The sequence below is a fragment of the Papilio polytes genome, unplaced genomic scaffold (genome assembly GCF_000836215.1).
Source record: "Papilio polytes unplaced genomic scaffold, Ppol_1.0 DF820956.1, whole genome shotgun sequence".
Classification (NCBI taxonomy): domain Eukaryota; kingdom Metazoa; phylum Arthropoda; class Insecta; order Lepidoptera; family Papilionidae; genus Papilio; species Papilio polytes.
In genome coordinates this window covers 1,792,738-1,810,071 of record NW_013528248.1, presented here as the reverse complement: position 1 = coordinate 1,810,071, position 17,334 = coordinate 1,792,738, and the positions used below count along the sequence as shown (strand labels likewise).

The 17,334-nt window shown below is 36.1% G+C and overlaps 4 protein-coding genes, 3 non-coding genes and 1 pseudogene across 7 annotated transcripts; all 8 read left to right on the top strand.

The window, feature by feature from the left end:
* Window positions 1-2,482: 2,482 nt before the first annotated feature.
* On the top strand, window positions 2,483-3,474 carry LOC106109991 (carbonyl reductase [NADPH] 3-like). The gene has a single exon (XM_013291661.1). It carries the CDS (start codon window positions 2,522-2,524, stop codon window positions 3,422-3,424), a length of 903 nt encoding a protein of 300 aa, XP_013147115.1. The 5' UTR covers window positions 2,483-2,521; the 3' UTR covers window positions 3,425-3,474.
* An 870-nt stretch (window positions 3,475-4,344) lies between these two features.
* LOC106110054 lies at window positions 4,345-5,273 on the top strand (annotated as a pseudogene).
* A 380-nt stretch (window positions 5,274-5,653) lies between these two features.
* LOC106110052 (carbonyl reductase [NADPH] 3-like) lies at window positions 5,654-6,923 on the top strand. Its single transcript, XM_013291739.1, has one exon. It carries the CDS (start codon window positions 5,713-5,715, stop codon window positions 6,595-6,597), a length of 885 nt encoding a protein of 294 aa, XP_013147193.1. The 5' UTR covers window positions 5,654-5,712; the 3' UTR covers window positions 6,598-6,923.
* Window positions 6,924-7,129: 206 nt separating this feature from the next.
* LOC106110053 (carbonyl reductase [NADPH] 3-like) lies at window positions 7,130-8,152 on the top strand. Its single transcript, XM_013291740.1, has one exon. It carries the CDS (start codon window positions 7,236-7,238, stop codon window positions 8,109-8,111), a length of 876 nt encoding a protein of 291 aa, XP_013147194.1. The 5' UTR covers window positions 7,130-7,235; the 3' UTR covers window positions 8,112-8,152.
* Window positions 8,153-8,283: 131 nt separating this feature from the next.
* On the top strand, window positions 8,284-9,238 carry LOC106109996 (carbonyl reductase [NADPH] 1-like). The gene has a single exon (XM_013291667.1). It carries the CDS (start codon window positions 8,310-8,312, stop codon window positions 9,210-9,212), a length of 903 nt encoding a protein of 300 aa, XP_013147121.1. The 5' UTR covers window positions 8,284-8,309; the 3' UTR covers window positions 9,213-9,238.
* A 4,457-nt stretch (window positions 9,239-13,695) lies between these two features.
* Window positions 13,696-13,779, top strand: Trnal-cag. Its single transcript has one exon. It is a non-coding gene; the product is annotated as a tRNA-Leu (tRNA).
* A 333-nt stretch (window positions 13,780-14,112) lies between these two features.
* Trnaw-cca lies at window positions 14,113-14,184 on the top strand. The gene has a single exon. It is a non-coding gene; the product is annotated as a tRNA-Trp (tRNA).
* Window positions 14,185-16,915: 2,731 nt separating this feature from the next.
* On the top strand, window positions 16,916-16,999 carry Trnal-cag. Its single transcript has one exon. It is a non-coding gene; the product is annotated as a tRNA-Leu (tRNA).
* Window positions 17,000-17,334: the final 335 nt, after the last annotated feature.

Genomic DNA, 17,334 nt, shown 5'->3' with positions numbered 1-17,334 from the left:
ATCCCTTACTTTAACGAAACAGTGGACTATTTAGCATACCACAATCAATAACATTTAATAAACAACGTATCAAGCAATTATGAAACGGTATTTTATATATAAAAGCGAAGTAATGAAGGTAAATTTGAACATAAACAAATAGCTGACAATTAAGTGGAATTAATTCTGTGAAACTAAACAACGAACGTGAGTCGGCTCATTAGGCTCGCTAAATATCTATTGCCGATTAACTGTTTCATCCACACGGCAATACTGCTATTTGTACAATGCAAATACAACCTTAAAACTAATCTCTGTATAGCTCATTTTGGAAGTTTAACACTATTAGGTTTGGATATTCTCGATATCCCTAATGATATGATTATGGTAACGTTAATTGTGATGTTTCCTATATCGAGTTATGTTTAGAGTATAGCCTGTTCATTTAATAGTTAGTTATGTGTATGAATAAGGTATAAATTAATTACAATATTAAAGTATGGTGTATGCTCCTGTTATAGTTCTTGAGACATTCTGTAATTATTTGATACACTGCTTCGGTTTATAAGACACTTTTGTATTCATGGTTAAAACGTGATTGTATCTAACAGAATAATTTCATATACGGGCTAGTTTACATTTATCTCATGGCGGGTGCAAAACTAATCTAGTTGTTTAGTATTTTAAAGTGTAACGAAATTATTGAACGTGCGGATAAAACTTTCAGACAATTTAATACGCTTCATATCACTTCGTGTTAAAATCTAATAAAACTGACACTTAATAAAACTGAATGTTTACGAAATCAAAGTAAGCACAATGTAAAGTTAGTAGTAATTTACAGTTGCCAATAAATATGCCAGTTGCTACCTGCGTTGACCATCACAAAAGAGATTTGTAAATCCTTTCCCTCTCCAGGTTTATTAAATTTAATTTAATTGTACACTAAGGATGAAAAATATATTCAAAGCAGTTCTAATGCTACTTCGTAAGTACAAAAAAGTTAAGCAATTTTTCTCACATCTGGCAACAACATGTAAACGTTTTTATTTGACCGGGCGCCGGCGCTATATTCCTCGGATACAACCGGATTGAACACGATCATCCAGAGATACGATAACTGCAGTCTTGTAACAAACTATAAAAACATTTCTAGCACGTTATCGATCCGTCTTGAAGAGCACAGCAGTCAGTAGACAATAGGTAGTGAAACGAACTATAAAATTTGATGTTTGTAGACAATGTTAGTAGTATTATGATGGAACTACGTAATGATATAAACATCATAATTCATTTATTGAGATAAACCAACGGGACAAAATTACACATATACATTTTTAAACAATACTATTGTATAGTACAACAGTAGACAGATATTTTTCATTTTATTTTTACTTTTTTGATAACTCAAAAGTAAATTTTAAATTAAATTTAAGCGATAACCTCTCGTACATGTTTTTAAATGTTGGCCATTTGTTGGTAAAGATATTGATTCTATAATCTATACTGTTTATCTCTGGCTCCTTTGACGCACACACAAGAGTTATGCAAAGCTTTCTATGTGGCAATTTGCCGATTTATAGGTGAGTATATACCCAAGTTTGTTTTGGCTAACTTAATAACAAAACGAAAGGAATTTAAACAATTAAAAAATGTAGTCTACTTGTGTGGTAGAATTCAGTGAATTGAAACAAAATTACCAAAAATATTTAACAATTTCTCCTAATTCTAATATGCTACATTAAGAAAATGTAAATACAAACACAACGACTATAATTATAATAGTATCGCCTAACTAATAGAGCGTGCCAGATATCACTATCGCTGCGCACACGCCGAGCCGCGCCGCTCCGCGCCGCGCCCTTCGCGCCTGCTCCTTGTTCAGCAAACACCCTAATTGTATTGATACACGCAATCTTCTTTAAGATGATGTAATTCAAGTTTAAAATTGCAGCATATGAAACTTGACCAATACATATTATTGGCAAATTACTAATAGAATCTTGAATTAGTGTATCGTGTGTCTAATTTTCGGATGCTTTCAAAGTTCATATCAACTCTGTAGAGAGTTTAAGAGGAAACTGAGCTCAAGCAACACTTTTACGCTCTTTTGTAACAAAACTTGTAGTTTAAACATTTAAAACATTTAGCTAAATACAATCAATACAGTAAAACACATAAATTTTAAGATTGGGACATACTCTGTATATCACAAAATATCTCTGTAATCCTAACACATTTAGACAGATTTGGTATCTCTTCTATGTCTGTATGTAACTATTAAATATCAGTTATTTATATCATAAACAATAATATACAGTTTAACCTTTTTAACTTAAAAGTTTAAAATTTTAAATTCACAGCTTAAGTACATTAACAATCATTTAAACATTCGTAAATTAAATATACTCAGAATAAATAACGTGAAACATAAAGTAGGCGATAAGACGGCCGCGGCGCCCCTCTCCGCGCGCTGTCGTCCGGAGCAACTCGTTATATAGCACAGACCTAGAGACATTTGCGTACAAGTTCATGGACTTTCATGTCAGCCGTTAGCGGTCAAATGTCAAGTGCAGTCATGTCGTCCAAAGTGGCCGTGGTGACCGGAGCCAACAAGGGAATAGGGTTCAGCATCGTTAAGGGCCTGTGTCAGAGGTTCGAGGGCGTCGTATACTTGACGTCTAGAGACGAGGCCCGAGGGCGTGCCGCAGTCGCCGAGCTCAACAAACTCGGCCTCAAGCCCGAGTACCACCAGTTAGACGTCGTGGACCGACTCAGCGTGGCGCGGTTCGCCGACCACCTGCGCCGGCGCCACGGCGGCATCGATCTTCTCGTCAACAATGCCGCCATCGCCAACAGCGTCCACCTCTACAACTCCTACGAGGAGAACCAGGAAATCGTCCAAATCAATTACAAGAGTATTCTCTTGATGCACGAACTCATCTTCCCGCTGGTCCGAGACGGAGGGAGGATCCTCAACATCTCGAGCGACTGCGGACATCTCTCCAACGTAAGAAATAAGTACTGGATCGATAGATTGTCCAGTGAAGATTTAACTATGAAGGATATCAACGAATTCGTAGAATGGTTCCTCGACAGCTGCAAAAACGAAACATTCAAAAGGGAAGATATTGCAGACGAGGGCACAGTCGCGGCTTACAGGGTGGCCAAAGTGGCTCTAAGTGCGGCGACTGTGTTGCAGCAGAAGGAGCTCGAGGGGAGAAATATATCTGTGAACTCGCTTCACCCCGGTCTGGTGCGCACCGACATGACGCTGGGGGTGGGCTTCTACAGTGCAGACGAGGCGGCACAGACGCCGCTTTACTTGCTGCTGGAAGCGCCCACGACTCTCAAGGGCGCTTACATCTGGTATGACAGAAGAGTTTTGGATTGGTACGACTACAAGGCTGATTATTATTTTAAAACATCCACTCTGAAAGCATAACTTCGTTCATAGTATCAGCAATTAATAGTTATGTGTGTTAATTCATTTTGTTATTTTGCGTTAATAATAGTGATAATGCAATAAAGTTTTAAGTCATGATTATTTTTAAACGCATGTTCTAAGGTGATGAGATCTGTGTCACTCCCGAGTTAAGACAGTCACTACCTGTACGTCAATAGAATGGAGCTCGATTTCCAGGTGATGGCTAATTACGTTAATTCAAAAAGTTAACTAAATTTCATACATTAGATTAGCGAGTCCTTAGAGCGAGCGCACACCTGAAACTAAACTATCGCACAACTGTTTAGTCTCGCTTTGATCCCTATGAGCGTACAGTTGTTCAACTTAACGGTTGTGCGATAGTTTAGACAAAGATGTGCGACCGCTCTAAATGTAAACAATAACAAGCAAATGTGAGAAATATTTTGAGCTATGCAAATTAATGAAAATATACATATTACTAGCAAAAACCGAAGAGCCTACAGATATACTGCGGAATATTAATTAATGTTTTTTGGGTGCAGATAAAATAAGTGTCACACATTCCAGACGTCTTGAAAAGTGATTAAACGTTAACTATTAAAACAACATACAAATTTAAATTCATTCATTAGAATTTCATTCATTAGGATTCATTAGAATGGATGAAAACGTTAACATGCATTCTCCTACATTTTTTCAAGAGCAATATTGCATAAAAATTTATGCGTCGTCCGCTGGAGAACAAACGTCCTCTTGTTTTGTAGCATTATTCATAACTTTACTAAAATTGGTAAAAGTATATGTTCAACTAGCTTATTTTAAAAATGTTGAATAACTTTAATATAACCAGACCTGAATTTTTATGTTATGCGTATTATCAATTACTCCACTTACAATGAAGGTAACCTTAATTTATTTTATAAGACCATTAACATAAAGTCAGTAGTAATAAGAAAGCGAAGAAAGGAAGACATGTTGAAAAAAGTAGCGGTCGTAACAGGTTCGAATCGCGGCATCGGCCTGAGCATTGTTAGAGGATTGTGTCGCCGCTTCGATGGCGCCGTCTATTTAACTTCAAGAAACGAAGCACAAGGGAAATTAGCAGTGCAAAATTTGAATATAGAAGGACTACGCCCTGAATATCACCAACTCGATGTAACAGACAGAGCGAGTGTTCTAACATTTAAGGAACACATACTTAAAGAATATGGTGGAATAGATGTACTGATTAATAATGCCGGAGTATTGCCCAGTCCAGAGTATTCACACGAATCCGAGGAAAACGTAAAGACTATAGATGTTCATTTTAAAAGCATATTAATAATTCAGGAGCTACTTTTTCCCCTTATAAGAGATAACGGACGTATTGTCAACATGTCCAGTTCGTGCGGTCATCTGTCTAACATAAAAAACAAATACTGGATCGAAAAGTTGTCTCACAAAGATTTGACTATGAAAGTTGTTGAAGAATTTGTGGAGTGGTTTCTTGAGGGTTGCAAGAACAAAACATTTATTAAAGACGACCTCGCAGACGACGCGACGTTCGCTTCGTGCAGAATATCAAAGGTGGCGCTGAGTACTGCTACAATCGTACAGCAAAAGGAACTGGAGACAAGAAACATATCAGTGAACCGTTGGACCCCGGTCTGGCACGCTCTGACATGACGCGAGGGGTTGGCTTCTACAGCGCGGACGAGGCTGCCGAAACATCACTTTATCTAGCTCTAGACGCTCCCTGCAGTCTTAAAGGTTCTTTTATCAGTCACGACGGAAAGGTATTAGATTGGTACCATTACAAAGCTGACTATTATTTTAAATATGCCACGTTTCTAGAATTATCAAAGTAATAACAATAAAAAAAAGTACTATGGTGACGGACTTCTGCAATTTTATCACTAACTGATTTCAATGTTTTGAATTACGTGTTTATATTATAGTAAACGAAGAATTCAAATATTCCGTTTTTTTTTTGTTATTTTTAATAAATTGACCCAATCTTTACCTTTTTGCCTTGACTAACGATGACTTGTTTACCAGTTAGATAATATAAGTCTATCAACATGTCCCGACAACCGTTAAATGTTTATTAAAGTTTTAGATACGTAGCCGAGGTAGTGCTTTGGTATGCTGAATAATGTTTACTTATGAAGGTTATTTTTTATTGCCAAATACATTACTATGTAAACAATATTTCTATAAGATACCACATATTATATTTTCGATAAACAATTGATAAATGAAAGATAAATTCGTATCATAACATTGTTTTTTATTTAGTACGTAACAGAGGCTGAACATAAACAGTCATGTCAACAAAAGTGGCCGTCGTCACAGGTTCCAACAAAGGCATAGGACTGAGCATAGTCAAGGGACTGTGCAAACGATTTAATGGAGTTGTTTATTTAACTTCAAGAGATATCGAAAGGGGAAAAGACGCAATTAACGATCTAAGAAAACAAGGCTTACTTCCCCGCTACCACCAACTCGACGTAACAGAGAGGGAAAGTGTACTAAAGTTTAAAAACTATTTACAAGATACATATGGTGGAATAGATATATTGGTGAATAATGCCGGTATCGCTGTTAGCGGGGATTATCCAAATTATGAAGAAAGTAAAAAAATTATAGACACTAATTACACGAGCATTTTGACGATACAAGAATTGATATTTCCTTTGATAAGGAACAACGGTCGTATACTAAACATATCCAGTGATTGCGGTCATCTTTCAAATATAAGGAACAAATATTGGATCGACAGATTATCGAGTCGAACCTTGACTATGGAAGGCATTCAAGAGTTTATCAACTGGTTCCTCGAGGCGTGCAGGAGCAAAACGTTTAAAACTGATGACATCGCAGACGATGGAACTTTTGCAGCGTACAGAGTTGCTAAAGTTGCGTTGAGCGCTGCGACTGTCTTGCAACAGAAGGAACTTGAAACTCGGAATATTTCCGTGAATTCTATGCATCCCGGACTAGTTCGGACTGATATGTCACGTGACATTGGACATCTAAGTGCGGATGAAGCAGCTGTGACTCCCCTATACTTAGTTTTGGACGCTCCGGATTCACTAAAAGGTTCTTATGTGTGGTTTGACGGTAAAGTTGTAGATTGGTATGACTATAAATCTGATTGTTATTTTAAAAGATCTTCGTATTTACAACTTTTAGCTGAGGCAGGTCTCTAATTGCATTTATGTTTTCTCTCGCACATTTTCAAAAATTGTTAAGATAGATTTAGAAAATTATCCATTCCTTTGCTAGATTCTTTTTAATTGGCAGGTTAGGTTAAAATGGATAAATATTCATGTGTTAATTATTGACTGTTTTGTGCAACAGAAAATTGTCGTACGTTTATGTAAGTATTTACGAAAACACAATAATATAAGAGAATTAAAAATATGTTTTCAATTTACACTTACGTAAAAGATGATAACAATGTTATCTATTTTTTTGCCCCTTGGTCAATGTCTTCATTTTCTTTTCGATGTTACTGATAATACGTTTGTATAACAATTACATAACATAAGTAATATGTTCTTAATACTTTTTTCAATCATATCACACTATTTGCTTACTTACATATACCTAATCGAAAAAAAAATGATTTTATTCTGTGTACTAGCCTAAGGTATCAAGGAATTTTCTTATAAAAATGATTATACGAGTACGCACTCCAAAACGTATTCAGAATAATGTATGTAATTATTTATCATTCATTATCTTTAAAGATACGAGACTTGTATAGATTGCTACTGGATAGCACGTACGTACATGGAAACCGGTAACAAGGTTAGTCTGTCGGAGGCACTTCACACGGACAGTCATGTCAACAAAAGTCGCGGTTGTGACCGGTTCTAACAAAGGCATCGGCCTTAGTATTGTCAAAGGTCTGTGCAAGCGATTTGACGGAGTTGTTTATTTAACATCGAGAGATGAAAACCGAGGAAAAGCTGCAGTTGAAAGTTTAAATGCAGACGGGCTATTTCCGGAATTTCACCAACTAGACGTGGCGGACAGAAAAAGTGTCGAGCGGTTCAGAGACCACTTAAAATCCAAATATGGAGAAATTGATATTTTAATTAACAACGCTGGTATTTCTGGTGGCTTCAACTATGAGGATTATGAGGAATGCAAATCGATAATAAGTATCAATTTTAATAGTATATTAATATTGGAAGACCTAATTTTTCCATTGGTAAGAGATAATGGTCGAATCCTCAACATCTCCAGTGACTGCGGGCATCTTTCAAATATAAGAAATAAATATTGGGTTGAAAAACTATCCAGGAAAGATTTAAAAATAGATGACATTCGAAAGTTTGTTGATTGGTTTCTTCAAAGTGTTAAAGACAAAACGTATAATAAAGAAGACATTGCAGACGGCGGGACAGTGGCAGCTTACAGAGTAGCGAAAGTGGCGCTGAGTGCTGCCACCATCGTCCAGCAGAGGGAACTCGATAAAAGGAACATTTCTATAAACTCGATGCACCCCGGATTAGTTCGCACGGATATGACGACTGGTATTGGATTCTACAGTCCTGACGATGCCGCCAAGACCCCTATTTACTTAGTGCTAGATGCTCCCGCAAGTCTCAAAGGTGCTTACGTTTGGCACGACGGCAAAGTGCTGGACTGGTATGATTACAATGCTGATTATTATTTCAAGGTATCAACTATTTTAGATCATGTACAAAAATAGATGCACAGACAAACTGTAATAAATGTTATTGAAATAACAAACTCTGGTGTTTCAATTTTTTTTTATCCTTGTCGTCCCAAATGTAATAAATATTTAGACCTAAATATACATAAACATATCGATTCACTAACAACATTCATTATTATTCTTATCATACTGATAACCTTTGCCCGAGATGTCATCTTCACATTATTCCGTATGTTAGTTTCGTTCAAATTTTCGCAAAAACTAGACATGTCAGTTAAAGTAGCTGTAGTGACAGGCTCTAACAAGGGCATCGGATTTAGTATCGTTAAAGGGTTGTGCAAACGATTTGATGGGGTCGTGTACTTGACATCGCGGGACGATGCTCGCGGCAAAGCTGCAGTCGCACAGCTCAATGCCTCGGGACTGTCTCCGCAGTATCACCAGCTGGATGTCGTCGACCGCGAGAGTGTTCTTAGATTCAGAGACCACGTAAAGAAAAAATATGGAGGAATAGACATTCTAGTGAATAACGCTGCCATCGCCAATAGCGCAGAATTTTATAATTCATACGAAGAAAATAAAAATATCGTGGAAATAAATTATAAGAGCATTTTAACTATTCAAGAATTAATTTATCCCTTGGTAAGAAAGAATGGACGGATCTTAAACATTTCTAGTGATTGTGGCCATCTATCCAACATAAGAAACAAATATTGGATTGATAGATTATCAAACAAGAATCTGACTTTAAACGATATTAATGAATTTGTTGAATGGTTTCTCAAGAAATCGAAGAATGGAGATTTGTCTCAAGACGATATAGCGGATAAAGCAACATTTGCGGCGTACAGAGTGGCAAAGGTAGCTGTGAGTGCTCTGACGATGCTGCAGCAGAGGGAGCTAGAGGGAAGAAACATATGTGTAAACTCAATGCACCCCGGGCTGGTGCGCACGGACATGACCCTGGGCGCGGGGTTCTACAGCGCCGACGAAGCGGCGGAAACACCCCTGTACCTTGTACTCGAAGCACCCGCTACTTTGAAAGGCTCCTACGTCTGGTACGACAGAAAGGTCTTGGATTGGTACGATTATAACGCTGATTATTATTTTAAGACTGCAACATTGCAAAAATAAATTTTAATATACTTAATTTATAAATAGATGATTTTTTTTAGTTTTACCCTTATTAAATTAGTTTATTGCTCCAAGTTACACAAGTGAATAGATTTAGTCATTTTATATATTTTGTTTTCCATTCCTAAGCAATAAACACGAAAAACAGGCTATTAATATAATCCTGGCTCCAATGCTCATAATTCTAAGCTTGAAAATGAGTAGTGCATTAAGTGCCGTGAATTCAATGAAACCACTCAATTCATTATTCCACAAACAATTGCTGTAATGGCCGGACTTCGTCGGACTTAACGCTGCTCCTTGTTATTGCACCATTGTAGTCCATAATTATTTCCTAAACTGGCGCTAACTTCGCCCAAGTTGCTTCAAAAATAATGCTGATTAATCCATACAATACTCAGCTTGGAGTATTGTTTTATCTTTTTTATTGATCCGTTTTTTGTGATCATAATACAAAGGTTATAAATACTTGTTTGGCGTTATCGGTGCGGACTTTGATCGTCGGCCTCGACCTAAGGGGAAATTGCAAGTCATCATGAAAACGATATTTTTGTGCAGTTAGATCACATACATACCTATCCGCAAATATGTCTGCGGCAATAGACAATGTTGTTGTTGTACAGAAATAATAATAAAAATGTATTTTTTTTATCTATTACATTTAAACGACGAATTGCTTTATTGATTTCGTAATTGTAATTTATTCGTGTAAATAATATTTTCTCTTTTAAATATTTGGCATGAACAGTAAGTCTTTAAATAAAATTTTATCGGTATATTTTGCAATATCGTCCGATATTTATATGAATTGTAATATAAAGTGAGTAGAATAGATAGAGAGAGCGGCCACGGCGCGGCGCGGCGGCGGCGCGGCGGATGAGCTTGGCCTGCCGCCAGCCGCAGCCAGGCACAGCTTTGTAACATGCCTATCTACAGCGATTTTCACTGTGTTTTATCTGAATTTCCATATCTTGAGAACATTTCGCAAAATAATAACACATACAAATTAAATTAAATACAATATGCAATGCGCTGCTAGTCATAACATGTCTGTATTCGAGAAAGGAGGCTAAGATAGTTTAAATACCGAATTCCTACACAATATGATAAACATTGTTGTAAGCAGTGACTTTGCCACCCGAGAGAATACCACGGTGTTACCTCACTTCCACAGACTCAAGTTACGTGTCGCCTTCTCCCTCAGCCCCACCCCTCGTCTGCCGTCAGCAGACAGACCGTGTGGACGAAGGTATTTCCCTACTCGCTTTATATTTTATGAACCTATTGTCTAACAAAGATCTTTTAAAAGTATCTTATAGCACAGAAATAAAATTAACTGAATATTGACAAAAAGTATAGTACCATTATAATTTGTAAATACATTTAAAAACAAGTAATCGTGTAAGGGTTCGACGAGTCCTGTCAGCAACATACCACGGCTCACAACACATCATGTCAATACGCAGTTGATGTTACAAAGGGACTTCCAAAGGGATCCGATCTGTAATCACAAAGAGCTCCCCGTCCATTGTGTCGGCTGCGGCTAAACACTGCGGAGGTGACCCTTTCATTAAATATTGTTGCCCTTTTCATAAATTTTCAGCGGCCGGAGCGATAACGTCGCGACTCAATTAATAATACAATCAATAAATTATTATTCAGAGTTATCTAGAGGTTTCTCTCAAATCGTTTGTCGAAATTATTTACACTTTCGATTTTCAATAGAATATATAGTTTAAAAATGTAGTCCAAGTAGTAAGTAACAACCAAAGAAAGAGTACAAAACGTGTAATTTAAAAAACATTAAATTTCCTTATATTTTTTTTGTATCTTTTTATTTATCAGGAGACCAACGAGCAATACAATAACACGAAACTGCAGACACGTAACCGACCTTGGATTAAGTGTACAAGTCTCACTTAAGAAACATGTTATAAAGCTATTTATTTACCTCGATAAATATATTCAATCGTAGTAACAATAGTACATTGTAAATAGTTAATAAATGTATCAATAGAGCGTGTGTACAGGTAGACAACAATGCGGTGCGTGTTACAATGGCGTATTGTCGACCGCAGCATTGTCTGTGCGAGAGCAGAGCAGCGGCGAGCTGGCGACCACTGCTTGTAGTGTACACCGACACGTGTATGAACATAATACCCTAATTTAACTCACATTCAGTTACTGTACTGTCGAATAAAGGTGGTTCACAAACTTCATAAAATAAGTTTCATATCACGTTATAAAATTATCTTATAACACGCATGTTAAAATCAAAGTACGTATTGATTAGATTGATATAATCGGTGCTAATTATAGTGCAAGTGTACTGTTTACGTAAATGTTTTGATAATCAAAGAATAATTTTTATTTTAGTTTTTCTGTAAAATGTACTTAGACTTTGTTCTAATATTTAATAAATTTATCTGGACGTTTAGGAAGCAAATAAACAGGATCTATTTGTTTGGATGAGGTCCAATGGCATGTACCCAGTCACCGCGCTGCGCTGCGCTGCGCCGCTTATCATCTGTTTTGATATCATTGGAGCCAATAATTAGAGCTCCAGTTAATTAAAAAGCGATTGTATACAATTAACAACTATGCAACATTAAGCTACTGCCTTAAAGCAATAAAAACTCTGTTTTTTTTTAACAGGGTTGTCATATAATTCTCAACATTGTGTACCGCTTGAATGCTTACATATTCCTAACTAATATTGACAAATTTAAATAAGTATAAATTTGTTCGTTGGTAAATTATTCAAGGCGCGAGTTTAACTTTACCTCGGCTTTTCTCTACACTTGAGGAGTCACGGAGCTACATTAGCATTCAGCGTCAGCCGACTTTGATAACCAACATTTCAGGACCCAACTTCAGTATCGAATATTAACTAAACATCGAAAGTAACTTTTCTATACGCGGCGCGTGATTTAACTTTAAATGTATTTTTATTACTAACTTATTAGCATATTAAGGGCCTGTCCTACCACTGGTTGATATAGGTTCAGATAGCTTAACAAAGTCCGATATTGCCATCACATATTTTACACGTTTGATTGTTATCAGACAATTTTCAATTTGGTGGGACACGCCCATAATGTTTTATCTCGATAAATCCTTCTAACTATATTTCCACGTCTAGTTGTAAGAGAAATTATTTCCAGTTGAAAATATAACTTGATATTACCTGTATACATTGTGCGACTCCTGTTCAGTGCCAGAAAACTGTATAAAACCCGAGCCAAAAGCAATTTTAGGAACGTTAGGATTTCATCTATAGTTAATAGCGGCTTTAATATTGCCTGCTGCGGGGCTGCGGGGCTGCGGGGCTGCGGCACGCCACCTAATTGTTTCTGTTAACACGCTCGAGAATTCATATTGTATCGACTTTTATAAAAATATATTTATACGTATAATTGTGATAGTTGTAATTAACAGTTAGAAAATTTCTGTAGAATAATGTAGAGGTGAGAATCACTTATTAAGAACGTTTAATTTCTCTGAATTCTGAATGCTTTCTGAGAATTATTGGTCCTCCAAACCGGATGCCAACTCTACGCTTGTAACATTACATTGCATAGATCAAAGATAATTGCTATTCAATTTACACAGGAGAATGCTGCACATGATTAAATTCAGAATATGCACAAATATGTTACATGTAGAAGTAAGTACAGCTATGGATACGAGTAAATACGTCAATGATTGTGCGTAGTGGATGCGAGCGCGGCGTTTGTTTGTTCGTCTCTCGAAACCAGTGAAAAAGTCGCGTTATTTTGAATTGCACGTTTTGATACGTAGCACTTCGTTAGCATTGCTATCTAGGTTTCTTTTGTAATTGATTTGCAATTACAAATCGCACTGTTTTTTAAATTCATTTATTTATTTATGTAAAAACTTGTTATGTCTTTTAAAGTTCACGACACAAATGCTAATGTTGTATATGACAAAAATAGTGTCGTCGCACTTTGTTCAGACTCCCTAGAGTCAATATGATTTGCACAACACTCGGAGACACGGCGTGTTAGCGCGGTAAATACGTAATTAAAATGGGATACATTTGTATAATGTAACTACACCGAACACTAATAGTAAGTACATAATATTATAATTTGACGTATCAGTAATTTGTAATCCTCTCAGCTTATTATAAAGTATAATCGTCAGTGTCTAATTAAATTAGAATTAATTACAGCGGCCATGCTGCATGTGTAATGCATAAACGTTGTGCTCCGTGAGCCGCATTAGCTTAATCAATGTTAATAGGTTTGAAGAACGCGTAAATTCTGAGCGAACCATTACACTATAATTATTGAGCAATTAATGCATTAATTAAGACTCTTAGTTAACGTTTAACATCTATGCATATTATCATTATGTGGTACGTATTAAAAGTTTATGATATGCCTTTGTAAAAGGATGAAATAGTGTCCACTCGGAGTGTATTTTCCTAAAGGTAAGATAAAATTTGTTTAACAGTGTGGTCAGGATGGCCGAGCGGTCTAAGGCGCTGCGTTCAGGTCGCAGTCCACTTCTGTGGGCGTGGGTTCGAATCCCACTTCTGACAATAACGTTTTTGCTTTAGATTGTTTAAATTTTGGTCTTTTAATAACATTCCAAAACCTCTTTCTTAAAAGAACAGAGTCGATGATGGTTTTGGCAGCTGTCAACTTCAATAGAAGTAGACGAACCTGTTTCTATTTTTTTAAAGTATAGTTAAAATATAAAATACAGCAGTTTTTATATAAGTTTAATGTCATACTCCTTCAATGTTGTCATTTTAATTTTTCTCCGTCGTGTTTTACGTTATTCGTATCTTTTATCTTATAAAATTAATTATTAAGCTTTCTCAATTTTCTTTAATAAAACGCAACCAATTATTTGAGGCCCACCTACCAACGACTCCGTGGCGCAACGGTAGCGCGTCTGACTCCAGATCAGAAGGTTGCGTGTTCAAATCACGTCGGGGTCAATACGTTACTTTTTTTTACAATTCGTAGGGCGATTTTACAGTGAACAATTTGTGTATTTTTTTATGTTTGAATCAAGTATAACTGTGACTTTTTATTTAACGACGATTGTTAATAGTGAATAAAAAAATTTTATTTTGCGAAAAGTTTATGAAATAAACTCAGATTTTTTTAAAATAAATAAATAAAAACCTCTTAATTGCCATCCAAGAATACACGCAGAGTTGTACAAAATAAAAAAAAAACAAACATAAAAAAATTGTAACAGATGGCAAAAGGGGGAGGCTCAGCTTAACCGATACTGGTTGAGATCCAGTGTCGAGCTTTTTATTTAATTTGTATCATCTATTGATTTTTTTGTTTGAATTTCATTGAGTATGTAATATTAAACTTCAATACAAATGCAATATCTGATCAGGGTCGCCATTCGTTCGCGATGGCTGGTGACACGGAGGATGGTGTGAATGAGGCGGGCGGTGCAGGGGGTGACTAGAGCTAGGGGGGGGGGAGGCTTTCGCTACTATGCTCGCAGCGCCCCGCGGCGACAAGCGACATGTCCCGACACCACAATGCATCTATTGCAATTGCTCAAACTTCAATACATATTGATATTATTTTTCACCGTGTATTTGTTTATTTACGACCTAAGAAAAGGTATTTTACATAGGTGAATTCCAAAAGTAAAACATATAGAACGCCATTTATTTTCGTAAACAAAATAAATTTTACAAGAAATAAAACAAACACAAAGTACATATAAGCGATAAAATCAATCTAACTCCACAATCGAATCCAAGCATCGTTTAGAACATTCGGATTTGCACAAAAGCAATTTGGTACGTGATACAATATTGCACTGTACAATGCTGCGCTCCTCCTGTACAGCACTGTACAGTATTGTACAGCACTGTAAAGTATTGTACAGCACTGTACAGTATTGTACAGCACTGTACAGTATTGTACAGCACTGTACAGTATTGTACAGCACTGTACAGGACTGTACCGATAAGCAATGAAATACGTGGCACGATAACCTTTTTATAAATGCAACTAAACAAGAACCAGAATCACTGTAGCGTAATTGTTAGATGCATTGGCGGACATCAGTACCTAATACTGAATTAACGAGATTTATCACGTTCGATGCATTTCTAATTTTCATGACATAGTGCTATTTTAGAAATTTGCTGCTTTAACTAATACGTATTATTTAAATTGCTTTTTTATTCTTTCTCTCTAATTTTTAAGACATTATGTTATTGCCTAGTCAAGTACATATGTCATAAGTAAATATGTCATGTCAACTTAAATCGTATGTTACGTAGTTAATTAAGTTTGTACGATTTTGTTTCAGGTAAAATAGTTAAAATCTCAATCGCCCTCAAGCGGGGAATAGAAACAAATTGGAGCAACACACTCCGAGCGTAGAGCGAACTGTTGGGAGCCAATTGTCTGCTAGTTAATGGAATAGTTCAGAGAGAACTGGTTCGATGCCGAACTGCAATTATACTATAAATCGAACTTTATTCGAACGTAGAGCGCGGACAGGTAACACTGTCCCCTGAACGCTCATTTTGGTATTTACATTTCGAAATTTGATCAAACAATTATTCGAATATTTGTTAGATTTCTTAAATAAGACCTCTTAAACATTTGCAGAAAACACAAGTCAATATAACCTTCATACTTCAGTAGAAAGTAAGTATTGCATAAATTTTATGTGCGTATGTTACCAGAGTTCTTTCTAAAAACATTATTTGCCCGACTAAATCTAAACATACATTGTGTCGTCGACCACAAACGTCAATTCTATATTTACTCGTAAATGACGCTACATAATAATTGGTTCATTACTGATTCCACACTGCATCTAATTAGGCCAACTAATTGCGGTACAGACTATTAGATATTATTTTATACCGCATGATTGTTATTGAGCCTTTGAATATCATAAAATAACGCGTAAAGGCATAATTAATTAATATATTAGATGAAACTACATAACCGTGGTATAGTCTTTATTAAGCAACAGTAGAGTTTAAAGAACATGAAAAGTTTTCGTCATATTTTCATATAATTAAACAAATTAGTCTTTTGTATTTTAGCACAAAAAGTGCAGTTTTAAACTCAAAGTAGTAACTAAAATGCTTGATCATAAAGTCTTAGTTATTATTAAAATAGAAGGCATTCATTCCGAGGGCGGAGAGGTTGGCATTAAGTTCTTTGCTGACGTTCACGAAACGATTGTCTTCAGTTTAATGAATTGAGCAGTTTTAATTAAATCCCGCATTAAAAGAAGCCCCGCAGGTACAGTCGCCGGCAACAATATAATCACAGACCGAATTTGAACTTTATCACAAGTTAAATAAAGATTTAAAAACGGATTTTTAAAGTACTTTCTTATTGTGCTGAAATTCGATGCTATACGAGTACAACGGGAAAAACTGTAAAATATAACATTAAAAGTTGAGATAAAAGATTGTTCATTTAGTATGTACACACATTCAGGTTACAAGAGACATTCAGACAAGATTAACTTCGTCCTCCAATTTGTTATTTGTCGGCGAACGTTAAATATTTATCTTCAATGTCACAGACAATCTTGTTATTCTGCCAACTTTGGACGTAAATAAACTTGCAAGATGTTATCGGAAATAGCGTATCTTTAAAAATTGGATGGAATATTTTAGATTTAAATAAAATTGGAATTATAATACGATCAGGATGAACCAAGTCAGGATGGCCGAGCGGTCTAAGGCGCTGCGTTCAGGTCGCAGTCCACTTCTGTGGGCGTGGGTTCGAATCCCACTTCTGACAATAAAACATTTTTGTTTTAATGTTTTAATTTTATTTTAATTTCGAGCACAATAAATACATTACGAGCAGTGCCTTACTTTACATGCAGTGCACATTTTAGTACAATTTATTTGCTTTTTTAAAAACGTTAAAAGAGTGAAAATATAAAATTTTTGCATTTCAAGTTAAAAACGAGGTGATAAATAATTTGGCAGTGCAGTAAATACAGTTCGCTCGCGTGCGCCGGCTGCGGAGAACGAGCACTACATGTCTGACACTACAGGCTTTATTGTTTGATAATTTTACAACAAACTTTGACAAGAGATAGTGCAGACAGCGATATCTGGGCACACCTC

What these genes read in the sequence shown, in the direction of transcription:
- LOC106109991 (XM_013291661.1), top strand. Translation starts at nt 2,522, where the DNA reads ATGTCAGCCGTTAGCGGTCAAATGTCAAGTGCAGTCATGTCGTCCAAA.
- LOC106110053 (XM_013291740.1), top strand. Translation starts at nt 7,236, where the DNA reads ATGTCAACAAAAGTCGCGGTTGTGACCGGTTCTAACAAAGGCATCGGC.
- LOC106109996 (XM_013291667.1), top strand. Translation starts at nt 8,310, where the DNA reads ATGTTAGTTTCGTTCAAATTTTCGCAAAAACTAGACATGTCAGTTAAA.
- LOC106110052 (XM_013291739.1), top strand. Translation starts at nt 5,713, where the DNA reads ATGTCAACAAAAGTGGCCGTCGTCACAGGTTCCAACAAAGGCATAGGA.